At 34.4% G+C, this 20,247-nt stretch overlaps 2 protein-coding genes across 5 annotated transcripts; one reads left to right on the top strand and one right to left on the bottom strand.

The window, feature by feature from the left end:
• Positions 1–1,604: 1,604 nt before the first annotated feature.
• LOC120086354 (3-methyl-2-oxobutanoate hydroxymethyltransferase 2, mitochondrial-like) lies at positions 1,605–5,179 on the top strand. The gene is made up of 5 exons (XM_039042968.1): positions 1,605–2,146; positions 3,085–3,291; positions 3,430–3,576; positions 4,299–4,352; positions 4,441–5,179. Exons 1-5 carry the CDS (start codon positions 1,730–1,732, stop codon positions 4,657–4,659), a joined length of 1,044 nt encoding a protein of 347 aa, XP_038898896.1. The 5' UTR covers positions 1,605–1,729; the 3' UTR covers positions 4,660–5,179.
• An 846-nt stretch (positions 5,180–6,025) lies between these two features.
• LOC120086352 lies at positions 6,026–18,934 on the bottom strand. 4 transcript variants are annotated; one of them, XM_039042965.1, is made up of 12 exons: positions 18,641–18,934; positions 16,491–16,685; positions 15,759–16,076; positions 15,378–15,600; positions 14,271–14,414; positions 14,041–14,165; positions 11,339–11,409; positions 10,928–10,991; positions 9,130–9,334; positions 8,204–8,457; positions 6,494–6,664; positions 6,026–6,280 (listed from the first exon to the last, which is right to left on the bottom strand). In XM_039042965.1, exons 2-11 carry the CDS (start codon positions 16,619–16,621, stop codon positions 6,496–6,498), a joined length of 1,704 nt encoding a protein of 567 aa, XP_038898893.1. In that variant the 5' UTR covers positions 16,622–16,685; positions 18,641–18,934; the 3' UTR covers positions 6,026–6,280; positions 6,494–6,495. The 4 variants fall into 4 exon arrangements, with proteins under 4 accessions (XP_038898893.1, XP_038898892.1, XP_038898894.1 ...); XM_039042964.1 differs by lacking the exon at positions 6,026–6,280 and having other exon boundaries at positions 6,299–6,664; XM_039042966.1 differs by lacking the exon at positions 6,026–6,280 and having other exon boundaries at positions 6,299–6,664; positions 16,491–16,606; positions 18,641–18,933.
• Between the last annotated feature and the right edge of the window lie 1,313 nt (positions 18,935–20,247).

Raw genomic sequence — 20,247 nt, 5'->3', positions numbered from 1 at the left:
ACACTTCTTCACCTCTCCGAACACAAGTTTGTTGTAATGTTCTCCTTCCTTTCACGCCATTCTTGTTCCACCCCTGTTTTCACCATAGATTTCTCCTTCTTCTTTCCCATTTACCTGATCAATCCATTCCCTCTCATTTTTCTGGAGGTGCCTCGGGTAGAATATTCGTCTCAGCCACTCTTCGAACTCGTCTGGATAGTTTTCGAACAAGGTTTTCCTTATCTTCTTTGATGGTTGTTAGTCTTCTCTCTTCTCTTTCTCTGTCTCTTTGCTGAGACTTCTTGATCCTTTGTTGTATTGCATTCATTTCTCTCTGCATGTCTAATAATACTTTAATCAACCGATCACGATTCATTTCTAAAATTGATGTTACAGGATGAACAACTCTGATACCAATTTGTTAAGATCCCTCCTAATAACAAAAATACTCAAGAATACCGAATAAACTCAAAAATAATTCAATTATACAAATATAGAAAAATGTAATTAAATATGCTATAAACTCATAAACTAGGGAACAAGATAAACCTTAGTCTTTCGATAGAGCTAGTCTCTCCCTTAATTCCTAATAAGGAAATTTCTTACTAAATTCTTAACACCTTTCTCTAACTCCTCTCCCAACTAAAATTCATAACAAACTTACTGTCTAATTACTCATATGCCGCTTCTATCCTCCCTACTAATATTCCACTAGATTATCCCAAAATATTCCTAATAAGGAGCCTACATTTCTTTTATAAGAGTATTTTGAGTGAATATTATTACACTATTAAAACACTTCATCATTGACACATCCTTAATGTAATTTAGAGTAGGTATATCACTGATCTACCAATAGTGTGCATCAATGACTTACCTAATATTTGGTATATTAGTAAATAGTAGCCTACCTAGCTACTGAAGGAACTCGTATAAGGTGAACCTTGAGTAGAAGCAATCGACCAAATTTCATTAATTATCAAATACAGAATTTACAGTAAACATACAAATAAATATGCATTTAAATTAAATTACAACATGCTATTCAAGAAAAAGGATTTCAAGAATTTCACCTTTGAAGACCTTTTTCTTTACGAATCCTTCCTCGAACGAATACGAACCTTTTTGAAGACTTTCTTCAAAATAACCTCAAACAAAAACCTGGACACAACCACAATGGAGTCCTCGATATTCTCAGGGTGAGAACCTAGGAGCGGTGGACTCCGACTATTTTGGTTAAGAGGAAAAGTCTTAAGGTGGAGGAAGAAGATTGAGAGTTTTCTCACAAGAAAAACTCACATAACTTTTCTGGAACAACTTTTTCTCTCTATCTTTGAAGATTGATAATTTTGAAAATTAAAATCTATTTCCATCTCAATTCTTGATTTATATATTTTTTTTAAGTATAATGGTTGAATATTTAGCTAAATTTAAAAAACAAAGATAAATTTTTAAAAACTATTTTTTTAGTTTACAAAATTTAGTTTGATTTTTTAAATCTTCTATAAAAATAGAAAGAGTGTTTACTATCTACCAAAAATGATTAGGAAGTTCATGAAAATAAAACAAATTTAGAAAGTTGTAATGCTAAAAAAAATAAAGAAGATTTGCGTGAAGTTGCCACGTGTCAGCAGCGTCAGAGTTTCCATCAGTTGTAAACCTGAAACTAATTGGAGTAAGCAACAGATTGTGAAGCGCCAATTCTAAGGAAAAGCCCTATTTCGTATTATTTCCTTGTTTCCTTCCATCAATGGCGATCTTCAACCTCTTCTCCAAGGCTGCATCTAGAACCAGAACGCGACCACTCCTCAAAACGCTTCGTAACATGAGCAATGTCCCTGAAAACGCCGTCTACGGCGGCCCCACGTCGCAGACTCCGAACCACAGAGTCACTCTCACCAATCTCAGGCAAAAGTACAAGAAAGGTGAACCGATCACCATGGTCACTGCTTATGATTATCCCTCTGGAGTCCATTTGGACATGGCCGGCATTGATATTGCTTTGGTTGGCGATTCGGCTGCCATGGTAGTGCACGGCTACGACACTACGTTGCCTATTAGCTTGGATGAAATGCTTGTTCATTGTAGGGCTGTGGCTCGTGGGGCTAGGAGGCCACTTTTGGTCGGTGATTTGCCTTTTGGTACTTATGAATCCAGCTCTGTACAGGTTTTTTCCCTTTTGCCTTTTAGGTGTTTGATGAAATGACAGCCGTCTGGTTTTATTCATATCAAGTTAGAGAAAGTCTGTTTTCTTTTTTTTTTTTTTAGATTTTTGTACTGATAATCCATGAATATTAGTGTAGAGTGAAGAAAAATGAAATCGTGATAAACATGATCATCGCTTTAGGGCTACTATGTATGACCTTCCAGCCTTAATGTGATATTGTATAAAACGTTGTACTACACAAAATGATTTCATTTTTTGGGATGGGGGCTGAGAATGGGTCATCCGTACAAGAAAAAACTTGATGTTTGAATGGGCTTTATAGGAATCTAAGGGATTCATTTGTTTCCATACTAAAAATGTAAACCATAAAACCAATTCCAAACTCTTGTGAGAATGTCTACTTTTACTAGTTGATGGAGTTATCTAAATGACTGAAAATGGGAATCTTAAATTCATATCAAAATATGTTTCATTTAGTTTCTTAGTAACTTAGTTCATCTTTGTCTCAAAATGCATAAACAGCCTGAACTTACCTGACTGGTTTTTTGTTGCTATTGTTTTCACGACCATCACTTGGTGTAAATGCTCCACTTTTTCATTAGAAAGTGGGCTGAAAGTGGGCTTTTGACCCTTTTCTTTGTAATTTCATATCATCAATAAAGTTGATTCCCATATTAATTATTAAAGGGGAAAAAACATAAACATGAACGAACTAATCTTGTGGAATAATTTTTTTTGATAGCTCAGAAAAAAGCTAGTTTAGGAACATAAGAATTAATCTTTGATGGGAAACTCGAGTGGGGATGGTGGATGTAATTGAATCGTGTGAGCAACCTTGCTTTTTAGGATGTCAAAACCTTGAACAAATCAATTCCTTCCCACTTGACGATCACCTCAAATTTTTAAAATGATTCAGACCGTGTTGCTATTATTGACAGGCTGTTGATACGGCAGTAAGAGTTCTGAAGGAAGGGGGAATGGATGCGATAAAATTGGAAGGGGGTGCACATTCTAGAATAACAGCAGCAAGAGCTATAGTTGAAGCAGGAATTGCGGTAATGGGGCACGTTGGACTTACTCCACAAGCCATTAGTGTTCTTGGAGGATTTAGACCTCAAGGGAAGAATATCGCCAGTGCTGTTAAGGTCACCCCCACTCCTCTACTGGTCTCTTCCTCTTAGTTTACTGTTTGCAGCTGTTTCGGGGGACACCATTTCTGTTGTTATGTTGCATAGCTTATCATGTTCGTTTTACCTTTTATGCTGAACAGTGCATCTTTGCAGGTGGTGGAAACTGCAATCTCTCTACAAGAAGCTGGGTGTTTCGCTGTCGTTCTAGAATGTGTTCCTCCAGAAGTTGCAGCTGCAGCTACATCTGCTCTCCGTATACCCACCATGGGCATTGGAGCAGGGCCGTTCTGTAGTGGACAAGTTAGTTGATTGCACAGATATCCTCATATATGCCATCTGTACATACACACACACACACACACATAACTGCCAACCATATTTCCTTTCCTTGAGCTTTTTGTTTGTTTCTCTTTGTTTGATCTAGCATATAATTATACCTTCAAACTATTTCTTTACCCGAGTTCAGGAATTGGAGGTTCTCTCCCAAGTTCCCAATGAGAGAAGCATCAAAGATTGTCCTTTTTTGGTATTCGAAAATGACCTCTTTTATGGTTCTTCAATTCTAGCACAATGAAATTGGAACAGAATGGACTGTAACTGTTTAAATTGTTTTGAGATTCCCTAAAGAGAGTGGACGCATCAGAACATAGAAGACATATTCAAGAGTAGCGAAATATTTCTACTGGTAAACAGTACACTTGCTAACAAGTCATGGAGGTGAAATAGCAATTTGTTAATATTTGGGTTCGAATGCTGCTCTCGCATATTGGAAGGAGCTTATGAAGGAGAAAATGGACCTTGCATTTCACTCAATAAAGAGGAAGGATTTATGATTTATTAAATATTTCAGGCAACTTGTTGGTTTTTCATTTTCTTCTTCTCTTAAACAGAAATGTTAGTTTTATTGATACTTGTTTGATAAGGTTGTTTCGTTATGTTGCTCACCTTGTTTTTGATTACTTGACAACAACCATAGTGTCGCATATCCTCTGCAGTTGGACTAATTAATTTCTTCAACTCAGGTGCTAGTTTACCATGATCTGCTCGGCATGCTTCAACATCCGCATCATGCTAAGGTCACCATCAGGATGCACCTTCATTTCGTCTAAGTTTCTGTGTTTGTTTTAAGGCGTTTTGACTCCTGGATTGCACATGCCCTTACAGGTGACCCCGAAATTCTGTAAGCAATTTGCTCAAATTGGAGATGTCATCAACAAAGCTTTATCAGAATACAGGGAAGAAGTATCTAATGGTTCATTTCCCGGACCGCTCCACAGCCCATATAAGATCAGCGACACCGATTTCAATGGTTTCTTGAAAGAGTTACAAAATATGGGATTGGATGAGGCAGCATCTGCAGCTGCTGCTAAAGCCAACCGATGATTAAACTCAGGCCACATTTTAAGTGGCTCGCCCTCCTTGGTCTTGCTTTTTCAAGTTTTAGATAATTCATGGAATTTATAAGGTGGGACAAGCCGTTCAAAGAATCAGTAGCTGAAAAACACTTCAAACTCTTGTACATGAAGATCGCAATCAACGTTCTCTTTAGGCAATGGGTTACTTCTCAGTTAATCTCTATGATCCCCTTTTGATTAGCTGATATGAAGATGTATTTGGATTCTGAACAAAATGAGAGCACCCAAAGAAAAAGGTAAAAGAAGGAAAGCCACGGCCACATGATGATTCTGTTTCTAATCAAAGATTTAGTGGTGTAATAAGCGAGCAAAAAGCAATCTTTCTATTCTTCGTTTCGAGGACAAAATGCCAGGAATATACCTATCTAAACTTAAATTGTGTTTTTTGCTTGCAATAACAAGGGTTAAGGTTCTTAACATCTGAAATTTGCCTAGTGATCGCTTATGAGAATGGATAAAAGGGGATAACATACCCATTTAAATTAAAATTTTGGTTGAGACTGATTATTTCAAATATCATTAATCGTCTATTTGATTAATGAAGTGATTCATTTGTTATTTGTAAGTTAATGATATGATATTTTTTATTTGGTTCTTGTGATTTAAGGGGAAAAAATCCTAATGCCTAGATCCTGCCCGACATGTGTATAGCTCAACTAGTTCGTGTTAAACCACTCTGACCACCTAATACTTAAATCAATAGCTTGGTCAGGGTTGATATATCCTTAATTAGTCAGCTTAGGTTTTAACTTATTTTAGAAATCCAATCGAACCAAGTCACTTGCATTCCTACTGTTGGACACTTGCAAATTAAATTTTAAGCTAAGATATATTTCAGTCTTTTTGAATTTTTAATTTTAAATTTTAACAATTTAGTCCATGTAATTTAAAATTTTACATTAGTATATATATTTTAAAATTTTGTATCATTTAATTCCTACCATGAAAAATCCTATTAAAATTTTGTGTCAATATTATCATGCAATTTAATATTTGTAGTTTATAAACACATCTGGTCCTTGATCAAATAATTGATATACATAGGGTATTTTTAAAAATAAAAAAATATGGAAAATTATTTATACAAAATAGTAAAATTTAATCATTTTAACTTCTATAAGTGGTTTTTTTTTTTTTTATTATTTTTGTAAATAGTTAACATTTTTTCTACCTACGAAAATTTTCCATATACATATGTAAGAAAACCCATTAAATTATAGTAACAATTTTCAGATAGGGATCAAATTATTACAAAAATTTAAAAATTAGAGATTATTTATGAGGATCTTATCAAACCACAAAGACTGATTTCAGAGCATATCAAACCATAGATAGAAATCACATGGACTATCTATGGAATTTTATCCAACGATGAAATTCAAACTATCAAAATAACAAAGACTTTTTTAATTATTTCTAAACTATAGGGTAATCTTAAGCTAAATATGGAAGCTGTTGTTCAATCGTATCGGAACTCGGTGCTCTCAGCTTGGCACATGGTAGCACTATTGGAATTTTATCAATTCAAAAAATTCTAATGGGTATTTGCAATTTTTCTCCGGGGGAAAAAAGGATGAATGCAATCCAACCTTCAAAGATTTAAAAAATCACATGTTCAATCTGCTATATGGATTTTCATTAGAATTCATGTGATAAGAAGCAAAAATGTACTACATTCTTCTCTCAGATTGCAATTGATAAATTCTAAACCAAATTTCAAGTTGATACAATTATTGTTTAAAAAAAAATCAGGATGCAAAAATAATGGTAAAACAACCAAATAGAAATCAGAACTATCAAACCTTCATTTCCACCTTAGTGACTGCCTGATTCCTGTATAGATGAGGCCCAAAGATCTTCCAATCAGACAGACTAGAAAGAACGATATTCCACTACTGATTTTATCGATTACTACTCTTATCAACGGCATCGTAATGTCGGATAATTCAATCAACAGGCTGAAGTAATACCTCCTGCAGTACTCATAAAATTAAGATTCTGTTAAATTAAGCCACCGAAGACGAATATATCTTTATGGAAAAAAAACACCATTTGCAAATACTAATGAGATGACTCTTCATCCTTTGGCAAGTCATTGTACCGAAGAAAAAGTAAGAGAGAGAATACGTATGGACCAAAGTAGATTTTTTCTAATGAATAATTGAACTTTCCTTGAGAAAAGAATGAAATAACAATTTTCTCAAGAACACAGGAGCGTACAGAAAATAAAGTCCACAAGAAAATGATCCAAACTATGAAAATAAGCTTCATTCAAGTATAATGAGACCCAAGATTTTTTTTTTTAGCTTAAAATAAATAAATAAAAATCCCTTCACCACTAATGCCTAAGAGAAACATGGAACCTTATGAGTTATGAGAGACTGCACATCACTTGAAATCCTCTCAAGATTATATTATTCTGAGCCGTACAGGCCCACGAAACGCCAGGTACCTCCCAACTCCAACTACCTCCCCTTCAGAACACTACTTGGGGTTGTAATCAATTTGGACACATGAAACCGAAATGCCAAATTTATTAAGAAATACATGGAACCTAACTGAACCACTATAGGTATATAACAGAACCATCTCGAAGCTCGAACCAACTAAGGTCTGGTGGTTCACTGTTTTGCTAAGCAGGCACTCACAAATTGGGAACTCGTGGCATGGTGGATACTAGTTCCAATTTCACGCCAACTAGACCATGTTATTTGATATAACTCTTGAATTTTAGTATGTGTGTGTGAATATCCTTCAGCTTGCTTTATCCGGTTTGTTCTTTTGCTAAGCTAAACCCAAATGCGACTGAAGTTCTTTGGGGTTTTTTTTTTTCATTTTCAAACAAAAACCACCAAATCGATCGTTTTCAACCTGGACTGATAAATAGTTTCAGTCAGTTTAAGGGATATTTTCAGACTCCATTTGATAACCATTTCGTTTTTTTTATTTTATATTTTTGAAAGTTAAGCCTATTCCCTCTCTATTTCTTATAATGATTTGCATATTTCCTAAATACGACGGTTGAATTCTTAGTCAAATTTCAAAAACAAAAACAAATGTTTAAAAGCTACTTTTGTTAGTTTTCAAATTTTGGCTTGATTTTTTAAACTATTGGTAAAAGATTGATAACAAATGAAGAAATTTGCTTAATTTCAAAACAAAAACCAAACACAAAGGAGTTATCAAACAGGGCCTCAGTTATTCAGTTTTCCTTGCACCCATAACACTACTCCATCTTACCATTCACTCCCACTAATATAACTCCTTCCGTACTCCGTCAGGTGATCCCAACAAACTTCAATTATTAGTTGTTAGTTCAATTATCATGTTACATTAATATTAAAACAACAATATTGATATTTAATCCCTGTTATATCAACGTCAATCAAATTGCTCCTACTAAAGCTATTTCAGAAACTGTAACCAGAAAAGTGACTGTCCACCTCAAAATTGGATTTCAGAAGTATGCATGAAAATTAGAGAATTATACGGATTATATTGAAAGAACGTACCATCCCCTTAACGCTCTCAACTCCTTGGTCCGCTTTACAGGCATGGCAAAGGAGCATATCACAACATAATATAACTGAGAAGACAAAGTTTCTCTTCTTCTGAGGATATGTTTCATCCACCAATTATCAATATTGGCCTGTCTATTGCCTGGTAGGTCAATCTGTTGACTACTAAGAGTGCATAGATCAAATCGGTCTTCATACATCGATACTATTGCCTCGATGTTTTGATACAACCATTGGTTCATAGCCACCTATCAACAAGATTCACCCTTTAAGTTTTATTCAATGTATGCAAATAATTTTGCAAAAGAAAATGTTAAACTAGAGCAGTCTATTCCTGCTACAAAACTATACAATGCAATCTTGAACAATTGAAATCATCCTTTTCTGTTTACCATCAGTTTTAATCTGACAAACGTATTTCTTTCGTATTTTAACCAATACCACTCATATTATTGTAACACGTCCTCCCTCTCCTATGCAAAAAAATCAACCAGTCCCCAAATCACCTAGAGACTTCCACAAGGGAATTTAAAAAATATAGGCAAATAAGTAATGTCCATTGCAAGGCTAAGCTCCCAAAACTTTTCCTCCAACTAAAGGGGGGAACTATTGTGTTCCAGTAGATTTTCTTCATAGATCTTCAAAGCAGAATAACATTGAAAAGTGAAATTGCAGACATTAATAAAGCTAGAGTAAAATTTTATGCAGGAACAAAATGATCAAACACAAGACTGTGAAGTATTCTTATTTCTTTTTTCCAAAATGACAATAGATGGGAAAATAAGATTCACTATTTGGCTCTAAAATGTAAGAAAAATAAAACTTGGAGTTCCCAAATTTGTCATAAAATAATAAATTAAAGAAGCTATAAGGATCCATCAACCTCATTAACTACAGGCAAAAAGTTAAAAAAATAGTACCTCGTTACGCAGTCTTTGGAGTGCACGTGTCGATAGGGTACACAATGCCAAGCCAATATTATCCACTTCATCAAAGAAACTGCTGTCAACAGAAATAAATTCTAGATACATACTTGCAATCCCATCAGCGAAGGTTATCAGCAAATCTTCTAATATTGAAATCCCATGCTTGACATACAGGCTATGGTCATAACAGCAAAAATCCCTGTTAAAAAAACAATCCCAAAATGGTCACGTTATAAGCTAGGTAGCACAAACACATGTCAGATACCTATTTGTCTAGACATGCTCCAACACGTGTCCGACACGGTAAAAAACATGTTTGAATTTGTTGCAAAAATCAAGGTAGTTGTGATGCTACTTTGAGAAAATGAAATTGACGGAAAAAATAAATGCTACAGAAGCAAATCAATATCTCAGTGTTTGTTAAACAAAGAGAAGAAAAATGAAAATGAGAGTAAAATTCAAACTTCTTATTGAAGTAGGAAAAAAATTGGTGATACATAAAATTCATGGTAGCTCACCCCTTATACAAGACAAGGATATGAACCTAATTAATACTACTAACTTACAATTGAAAACAATATTAAAAAGAGAAATTCACAAAACATTAAAAGTTTAAAAATAACAAACAACTTAAATCTTAGATCTAACATAGATCAAACTGAAAATTAAATATAATTTAAGAAATTTAAAAATTGAAATTTAGTGAACCTCAGATCTCAACTGAATTAAATGTTCTTTTTTCTAATTTCGAAAACAGCTTGGACAGGGCACTGGAAAAAAATTAACATAAAAAATAAGGGGAAAATAGCAACACGCTTATAGACTTAAGCCCTATTCTTAAAGTAGTAGAATGACATCTTCTTCTAGTTATACTCAAGTTAATCCATCATATCTTTTTAAGTTTTTAAATATCGTAAATTGATTTCCATGTCTTTAATGAATTATATTTTCATTTTATGTTAAATTTATACGTTTTATCTATAAATAAGTATTAATATAGCAATATATGTATAAATTCTATGTAAAAAGAGGGGAGGAAGTAAAAACAAATACAAAAAAAGTGTCCTCAACGTGTCCATGTCTTACTTTTTTTAGCAACATGTTACATTTGTGTTTTCACCCATGCTTCTTAGGTTAAATGACAAGTTATAGAAGAATTAAATGGATCAAGTCTAAGCCCTCGTTAAAATGTTGGGTAATTACAATGGATAGCACTTTTAGCTCTAATAATTAAGTGTGTAGCAACATTTTAAAATAAATGCAAATATAGCAAAATCTATCAGTGATAGAGTATATCGCTAATAGACTTCTATTAGTGATTGATATGGTCTATCGTGATAGACTCCTATTAGCGATATGGTATATCATTGATAAACCATGAGACCTAGATCTAAATTTTGCTCTATTTGCAATTTATTTTGTATTGTGTTATATGTGTTAACACTTTTGGTCTAATTGCTATATCTGCAATCATCCCTTCAATATTTTAAAAAACAAATAATAAGTCATTCCCTTAAAGTAATGTGCAAAAATCTCCACAAATGAAAAGTTCAATTTACAAGCAAAGCTGCACCTGTTAGGCTTTAAAGATGGCACGTAATACAAGTAATAAACACATAAGAGAACTAGTAACTACTAACTACACATGTGACATAACAACCATCATATCCTAAGCTGAGAACAATTTCCAGACGACAGAGAGACGGAAACAAATAAGCTTTAAAGAAACATGCAAGGAAACTTTCGCACGACATTAGTTTCCAATTTAGTCTACTTAAGTCGATTATATTCCCTGCCAATTTTTATTTGATGGACCAGCTGGCTCCAAACAGTTATTTCTAGAGAAGAAAGAGAACCTTTCATTGAACAATTGAGAAGTTGAAGGTTAATCATAAGCTACAACCAAAATCCTCAACTTGGAAACACCCCAGAAAACACGTACACACAAAATAAAACAGAAAACAAAATTTTAAAAAAAATAAAAAAAAATAAAAATCCCTCCATCGAAGAGCCACAGTATATATTTCAGTTAAAACTCCAACTCAATTAATCTTTCCAACTGGAAGATAATTTCTAAAGAATAATACCTAAGATCTTGGGAAAGAAAACATTATGAGGAAGCATGAGATCTGATGGATCAAATATTTCCTCTCAACTATCTGATTACCCTCTCTTGTATCTTCCTTTTGAACTATATGTTTACATTCAAAAACATGTTGATTTCTTTCTAGCCATAAACCCCAAACCAAGACTTCAATGTCCAAAACATTCAACCTGTGACCACAAAGAATATTGTAAATATCGTTTTCGGCATTCAAATTAAGAACTCACAAATTTCTGAAACAATGAAGCATGGCCTCCTCATGTTCTGTATTGAATGAGCAATGGAAAAGAAATGACCATCTCCCAAGCAAACAACAATAAAAACTCAATGTCCAAAAGAGAGATTTTCTGTTCTCTTATTGACTATGTTTAAACTCTCCGCAAAGACAAGCCAAACCAATATATCTATTTTTCTTGGACTTTTGGACTTCCATAACCTTTAAAAAAGCTACCATTTGATGTAGCAAAGCCTTAGCAAAGCAACAATGCCCACATGTAAAGCATTCTAGCACAAATAGTATAAAGAAATATGGAAACCCACCAAGTACAGGCACCATAACCATGGTATCTTTCAGTTCTAAAAAACAATTTACTGGCCACCACTCCAAACAAGGTTTCCCTTCTTCAGTAGTTGAGTTAAGGGATGAGTCCTAAAGCAGTAGCTGAAAGTACAAAAATCCCCTTTAACTCTCTAACGTTCCTTAGAATAGCCCACTCTTTCATGGCAGTGATCTTGGAAGGGCCAGCAGCCACCAATTTGAAGAAACAATATGGTGCAAGTATTCAATCTGTGGTAGTCTGAACTAACACTTCTTTGTATTGGCAACAATTCTTTGCTCCCCTCACGCCTTTGACACAACTGTTAGGTGAACCTTGAGGTCCTGAATGGTAACACTGTACACAAAAATCATCAAAGTAAACCAAAGAAAAGGTTTGTAGAAATGGCCACAACACATCATTCATAATGAACGGGAAGGTAGAAGCGTGTTGCAATGGCATTACTAAGAACTTGCTGACCTTCATGTGTTGAAAACCATTTTATGCACATCGCCTACCTTTAGCTAGATCTGGTAGTATCTTGACTTGGTTCACCTTCAAGAATACAATCACTCCATACAATTTATCCAGTCACACCTCCATGATCAGAACTGGAAATTTATTAGGTAATATGATTGGTTTAAAGCACAATAGTCCATACAAGACCCTGCCATCCCTTTTTCCAGTAAGTAGAACAAGGCTTAGAGAAAGAACCGATGCTTTGTTGCATAATCCCATCCAATATCTCCCTCACCAACTTTTCCATCTCCTCTTTTTAGAATTGTGGATAATAATAGGAATGAAAAAATGATGCCACCTGCTCAAATGGTCTACTATTCAAGCTTCCATTGAGGAAGAGGATTGGGATTTTTTTTTTTTTTTTTATATTCATCATAAAAATATTTCATTGTTGACCAACAGTTCAACTACAAGCTGGGAGCAAAGTCTATGTCTTCATTATAAGGCCCTGGAAGCCTGTTGAAAATTTGAGGCATCATATTTATAATCATACTGCACTTAGAGTTGGCAAGGGAACTGTATCCTGAAAGGATTTCTGGTTGGGGAACCAAAATCTTTAACAAAAATATCGTATTCTTTATCATCTTACACTGGAAAAGGAGGCTGCCATTGTTGATGTATGGAATCCGGTTACAAGATTATGGAATTTATTCATAAGAAATCTTAATGAGGTGGAAATTTGGTAATCAACCTCGCTTTCCCATCTTCTTCCGGCCTTTGTTACAACTAATGGATGACTTTTGGTTTTTGGTCTTTGGAGAGCACGACCTCTTTCCTTCTAGCTCATTAACTAAGAGACTCACATTTACTCAAAATCTTCCAAATGGTAATAATCCCAAAAAGGTGATGTTCTTTATTTGGGAGCTAAGCCATGCTTGCATTAATACATGTGAATAGCTCCAACGAAGATCTCCTTGGCTAGCTATCTCACCAAGTTTCTGTCACCTTTGCATGAAGAACTATGAGACAGATTCGTATTTTGCTCTCCTACCTCCTCTTTTTGGATATTTCTACAAGAATCTTTTCACTGGTTTATTACAAGACCAAAGGCTATCTTCACTCTCCATTTATCCCTCCCCAGACATCTGTTTAAAAGGAGAAAGAGATTCTATGGTGCAACTTCATTACAGACTTTTTTGGAAATTATGGATGGAAAGAAATACTTGAATTTTCTCAAATAAGCACCAACGCATCATTACTTTTATTGATTCTACATCATTTTTAGCTTTTATCTTGGAGTAATTTATCTCCTCCATTTTGTAATTACAGCTTATCTACCCTCTTTTCTCAGTGAGGTGTTTTTTTTTTTTTTGTAATTATACTCTGATAGGATATTCTTTTGTAATCTATTTCAATAATGAATGAATTGGTGTATGTTTCCTAAATAATAATAATAATAATAAGTCACAAAAAAGTTGATCTTCTTTTTTGGTAAAATATTTCATTAGATTTACCCATGTTTCTTGTTTTTCATACTAAATAGGTAACCGATAATCAGTCGTTTATATCTTATAAATAATGTTTATAAGATCGTGCATTTCATTTGTTTCTTTTAATGAAAATGTTGTTGTGCATAACATAAATATTCTGACCACAAATTAAACACGCTTACGGTATTGAAGCCCTACCAAGTAAGCAAGAATTAGAATACCAAAGTAAAATTCTGATTTCCCTTTGACTATAGAGAATAGCCTAGATATCACATTTTCATTCGCAAATGTGATGGAAGAGTAAGAAACAAAATACCTGCGAGCACCAAAACTAAGAAAGTGCATCAATTCAGCATACAGCTCTTGCTTGCCAGACTTCTTAATTCCTGGCAAAATGTTATCTTCTGCTTTAAATTTTTCAGACATCAAAGAAAGAAATGCCTGTAGACATTCAGGAAGAGAAGAGGCAAGGGTGTTAACTAGTAAAGCTACAAGAAAATGATTAAAAAAACACATTTAGAAGATAAAATTTATTCCTAGAAGTACCTTACTAGAATCATTATTTTCCATCAACAGTTCGTTTCTCAGCCAAGACATGCATACAGGCTGAGAGGATTTTTGGATAAATTCAGAAAATATTTTAGACAAATCATCCATGTTCTGAATAGTAGCATTGGAAATATTGTTGACCTGCAAAACAGACGCCAAATTAAAAGGATGCAATATTTTGCACTATGCAATTGAATTCTGAAAATCTTCAATTTCCTAAAAGGATGACCAAATTATTTGGTAAACTAAAATCTCATGAAAGCAAGGAAAGTAAGCTTTCGGTGGATGCCCACTGGAAGTGAGACTGAGAGCTGGAACCTATATTTGAGCTTAGAGGCTAGGTAGTTTCAAAGAAAGAGTACCAAGATTATTTATTCTTCCATTGCTCATACAGTATGTCCATTGGAATGCTTGCCACTCAACTACTTAGCGGACATATACTTAAAAAGCAATGCTGAATTCTTTGGATGAATGGGGTGAAAACCCCTACTTTGGGAGTTGTGGCTACAGTGTGCACAGGATCTTCTCAAAGAAAGGAAGGGAGAAAGAGAAAATACAGAATTTGACAAAACTAGAGCTTTCAATTTGTCCTCTTCGGTTAAACTTTTTTGTAACCAACTCTTCCAAGAGCAATAGAGAGATGGAGAAGCTCATGATGACAAAAGAAGAAACGGAAGCAAGCACTTATAAAGATATCATCATAATATAATTTCACATCTTAAAAAAAAAATAATAATAATAATAATAATTTTAAAAATAAATTAATTACTTTTAAAATTAGGGGAAAAAAAAAAGAACGACACACACAAGAAAGCTCATTGAAAATTTGCAGATCCCCATGTAAGGAACAGAACTTGTAATAATAGGCTATTATTTAAATAATATAATAACAAAAACAACTTGTAGTTGAAGGCTTCTAAAAAGGACAAGGGAAAAATATATTCCTCTTCTCATCAATATACAAGTTTCAACACCAGTATACAAATTTATCTTATGATGTCAAATTTATAAACTATTTACATAACAAGTAACAACCACCCAAAGATTAAAACGAACATGCAGAATATAATGTGACAAGAGGGTACAGTACAGTTAGATGCCTGCCTCTTCCTCAATCAGTTGAAAAGAAGCCCAAAGCAATCTTAACCTTGGACCCTCGCCAATTGCATTCAAGCTTAGGGGTCGCTTGGCATGACATTCTGTAAATTCAAATACCTCGCTTTCCATACTTTTCCTACGTTCAAAAGCATCTAGACAATCCAAAATTTTTCCTTTAACTACATCTAATGCATGCTTCGGATTAATTTGACCATCAGTCTTTATGCCACTGCAACAACAAATATATAAAAATAAAATATGAAACCTCAAAATAAAAGGAAGCAGACATAAAGTGCAGATAATACACATCAAATAACAATGCAGCAAACAGTAAATTATGTTAGTTAGCGACAACATATCTCAAACTTGTAAACTGTGCACCCTTACCTACCAGAAAAGGTTTGGTTATCTGAGACTGAATTGGTATGAGAGTTGATATTTCCAGGTTGATTAGACTTTGGTAGAGGTATTACTCCAGCCATATATGTTAGAAATATACTGGTCATCAGAAGCAATTGATCAATAAAAAGTGCCTCGGAGGCTGTTGTTCCATCGATGTTTACCAAAGACCTTAGGTAAGCATGCTCTCTGAAGATCTTCCTGGGAGCAGGATTTACAATTAAGTTTGAGCCACAAGGACCACCAAGCTCACGCCTTCTCCAAGTTGAAATCCTTATGAACATATCGCTCTGACAAGAGGATTTTCTAGAATACAAAAATTGAAAGAACATCAAATTGTACTTTCTACATATGAAGAACCAAAAAGAACCATGCATTCAGTTTATACTTATTGTTAAGACAAACCAAAGCTTACAAAGAAGCAAGAAATTGTTTTTGAGACACATTTTCATTAAGAGAGCATAAGGAACCATAAACAATCACCATCGAGACACAATGACACACCATTCAGTTTATTTTCTCTCTAACCTCTCAGCACTATTGCACATAAAAAATAAGTTAAAAATTTAATAGTCACTTCCTAACCTTATCAAGAATCCTAGATATTCAACAAAAAAAAACATAATTAGGGCCTTTATTAAATGTATGCAGGAAACGGAAGAAGGGTTGTCTTGAGATAAAATAAAACTAAAAGTTAGCAAATGAGCAAAATCAGTTAACCTCTGTTCTCTTTCAAAATTGAGATTGCATAGTGTGGAGCTTTTCACTTTGAATGGAGTTCTCCAAATTTGCAGCTTGATACATGGTGATGGTGTGACTGCCACATGCTCTGCCATCTGTAGAAAGTTCATCGCTTTCAATCAACACATTTAAGGGTGAAGTAGTTTTGAATGTAGTCGGGAACCATAACATGTTCTACAGTGGAAGGTAAGATAAAAGACTTAGTTTGTAAGCCTCACAGAAACAAATGAGACTCAAAAAGACAAAGGCACTTGGAAGAAAGGGGAAAACATAATTTCATTTAAAAATAAGAGGTAACCAGAACAATTTATATTCCAATTCTTGTCCAAAATAATCAATCACATATAAAGGCCAAGGAAGAGCATCCAGAAAAGGAAATTTAGCGATAGAGAAGCAAAAGAATGGCCTCTCTAATTCCATATCTTAACGGTAAATTGTCTTTCCTAATTAGGTTTTGGTCACTCTCTCTCTCTCATTTTTCTTTTCTTGATGAACATAAAACCAAAAGAATGTATGGGCCTACAAAAAGAAGAACCCACAAAAAGGAGGCGACCTACAAAAATGGCTTTCAATCAAACAAAATAAAACCTAGCGTATAATTACAAAAAAAATTAGTCACAAACACCCAAAGGGACACATTGAATCTATTCTAGGACAACACCTCACTCAAAGACCTCTCAAACCCTCTAAAAGTTCTATTGTTTCTCTCTCCCCAAGGCCTCCACAATAAAACACACCCCAACTAGCCACAAAAATCTTTCTTTCTCATGAAAAGGAGAATGAGGAAAGAATTACTCAATCATCTCTCTACAACCTCTATGCCTGGCCAAATCGAGACCAAACTCCTCGAAAAATCGGCTATAAATTGTATAAGCATAATCACAAGCCCAAAGGATATTTTATACTCTTGAAAAAACGGCTCCAAACTGCAAATATTTTTTACACCTCCTAATACAAAGCATATAACTCTCCTCACCTCCACCATAAAACTGGCTTGAAAGGCCAAAGCTCCAAAAAGTAAAATAAAATAGCATTTTGCCACATTAGTCATTATTCAGTAAAATAGCTCTTTGCCATGTTAGCCATTATAACCCTAAGAATAATCAACTCATATCAAAGTACACATCCTTCCATGTACCCAAAATTTGCAGGGATTATTTTACGTGGAACTTTTATGAAAGATATGCCAGTTCTTTGTGGTTTATCTTTGGTTTGAACCTATAAGAACTTTGTTTGATTTTGCTGGGTGGTGCAGCATGCCTAAGAAGGTGGAAGATTTCTTATAACAATGACTAGGGGACTGATATTTAAGGAGAACCCTATTTGTCAATTACATTGCGAAATCTAGGGAGTAAATGTCCAAGGCAAGTGAGACATGACGACTTTATTTTGTGGTTTCTCTTTGGTTTTCCCAAAGAATTTCTGATTACGTTGTTTCTTTTCAAGTTTTGGTAGAGCACATAATTTTCCATCGATCCCTGCCTCACAGTTAAGGTTGAACACATACTCTTCCGTCCCCATGTTGTAATCACTTTTATTCAATACAGCTTGTAGCTCTTACACGCAGACAAATGTATACAAGGAATGATAGATGAAGCTAAGCTACCATAAACAGGTGTAAAGCAATATTGATCTCAGAAACTACCCCATAAATAAAATGCAGGTAAAATGAAGAAACTGGATGCAGAATTTAGCGCAGAGATTAGGAACAATCAAGGGCTTTCAAAATTAAGATGGGCGAGTCATGTGCAGAAGAACGGGACTAAAAATATCCGGTACCTCTTTACTTCAAAGATCTAAATGTTCAATTTCCTAAAACTAATATCGCTGTTTTTCAACTTGAAATTTGTTTTCTTATACAATAATATGGCCAAGAGAAACGAAAAAAAAAACATAATGATAATGAGTCTCCAGGAATTCGCCACTGTTGCCCCAGTAAGACTGTCAAAATTTGATATCATAACATGTGCACAATCCTGAATGCTCAACAAATCGAGAATCTTACATCAACAAAATTGCATTCATCAATTTACACTTACAACTAGAACAGTTACCACTGCGCCATTGCACTCAAAACCCATTTTTCAAATCAGAAACCATACAAAATCTACAAACGTCGAGAGGTTTACCGCAAATATAAAATGGAGGCGGTGGCAATGTGGCCTTGAACTGAAGAGAATCGCTCGTGTCCTCAACTTCTATGGGTGTACAAAGAAATCACAGAGAGAGTAGAAGCCAAAACTGAATGAATGGTAGGAAAGAACATTTTTCATGAGGAAGATGAAAATGACATTAGAGAGATTGAAGTTTTAAGGCTGTGAGGCGAAGAGGAAGATTGATGTGGAAGATGAGGTTTAGAAATGTGCGTGCTCTTTTTTCCATTATGATAAACAACTCCTTATCCCAATCGCAATTCACAAAGACCAATAATGAAATTAGTTTTATGTTTTTTTCCTCTTGCAAAATTGAACTTATAGCAAAAAAAAAAAAAAAAAAAAAAAAACCGAAAAATAGCCCGAAAAGGGGACAAAATGATATTAACTTTTTTTTTTTGTTTTCTTTTTGAAAAAGAGCAATAAAGAGAAGACTAAAGCAAAGCAGCAATGTAAAAAAATAATAACATCATTAATGTGTTGTTTGGAGAACTGGAATGTAAACAAGATTATTGGAAATCTAAAGGTGTTAGGATAAGTGAAGAATCGAGGGTGAGATGGAAATAGAAACGTTAAATATGAAATGGTAGAAAAGAGGGTTGGAGCTAAAACGAATGGAATGGGTTTGTATTACAAATCGAGCCTAAATGCTTGATCCAAACATAAATTTTGGATTACATTACAATACAAACTCTAATCTCCCAAATAGCCTCTAAGAGTATGAGGGACAAACTCCAGCCAAACAACATCTAATTCTTCCTCCAAAGCCAAATAGGCAAGCTGATGAGCCAGTACATATGCCTCTTTGTAAAAGAATGTGAAGAGAAACAATCAAGGGACAAAGATTTGCTTTCTGAAGTCTCAAAGAAGAACCCTCGAGTTAGATAAATTCTCCTAAGTAGATCGTATCAAACGATTCAATCACGAAGTCATTTGGATTAAGGTTTTTTAAATCACCGGTCCATTACACTAATATTCGAATCTGGTTGAGTCTTTAAAAATGATTTTTGATGTCCTAGAGAATTTGAATTGACACTGAACCTGCACACATATTAACCAAATTCCAGAACTTCAATTGACACAAAATTTGTCGAGTAAATTGACAATGCCAAAAAATATGCAAACCTGAATCACCTCTCTGTCCACATAAACTATGCAAGTTAAGAACATCAAGTCCTTTAGAGAATAGATTTGCAAGTGTAGGAATAAATAAACTCTCCAAAAGAATAATCACATACATAAATGGATTTGTCATTCCCCACAAGGGAATCTTAGGACAAGAATATTGGAGATCGAATTGACAAATAGATATCCGATGGAATCCAATTAGATTCATATACACAAATGTTTGTCATTTTCCCACACGCCAACAAGACCTATTAACCAAGAGATCCTTACCCCACAAGAAACTATGCAAATGAACGAAAGGCAATATTCAATAAAAGAAGAAAAGAAGTAAGTAGTGGGAAAATATTGGGCCATAAGAACTTGAGAAAGAAGTGATGAAGGATGATGAACAAGTCACCATTACTTTTTAGCTAGAAAAGCCTTATTAAATAACTTGGAATCTTAGACACTTCGAC

Source organism: Benincasa hispida, chromosome 9, assembly GCF_009727055.1.
Source record: "Benincasa hispida cultivar B227 chromosome 9, ASM972705v1, whole genome shotgun sequence".
NCBI classification, from domain to species: Eukaryota; Viridiplantae; Streptophyta; class Magnoliopsida; order Cucurbitales; family Cucurbitaceae; genus Benincasa; species Benincasa hispida.
Note: the sequence above shows the minus strand (reverse complement) of the source record. Positions and strands in the feature narration are given on the sequence as shown.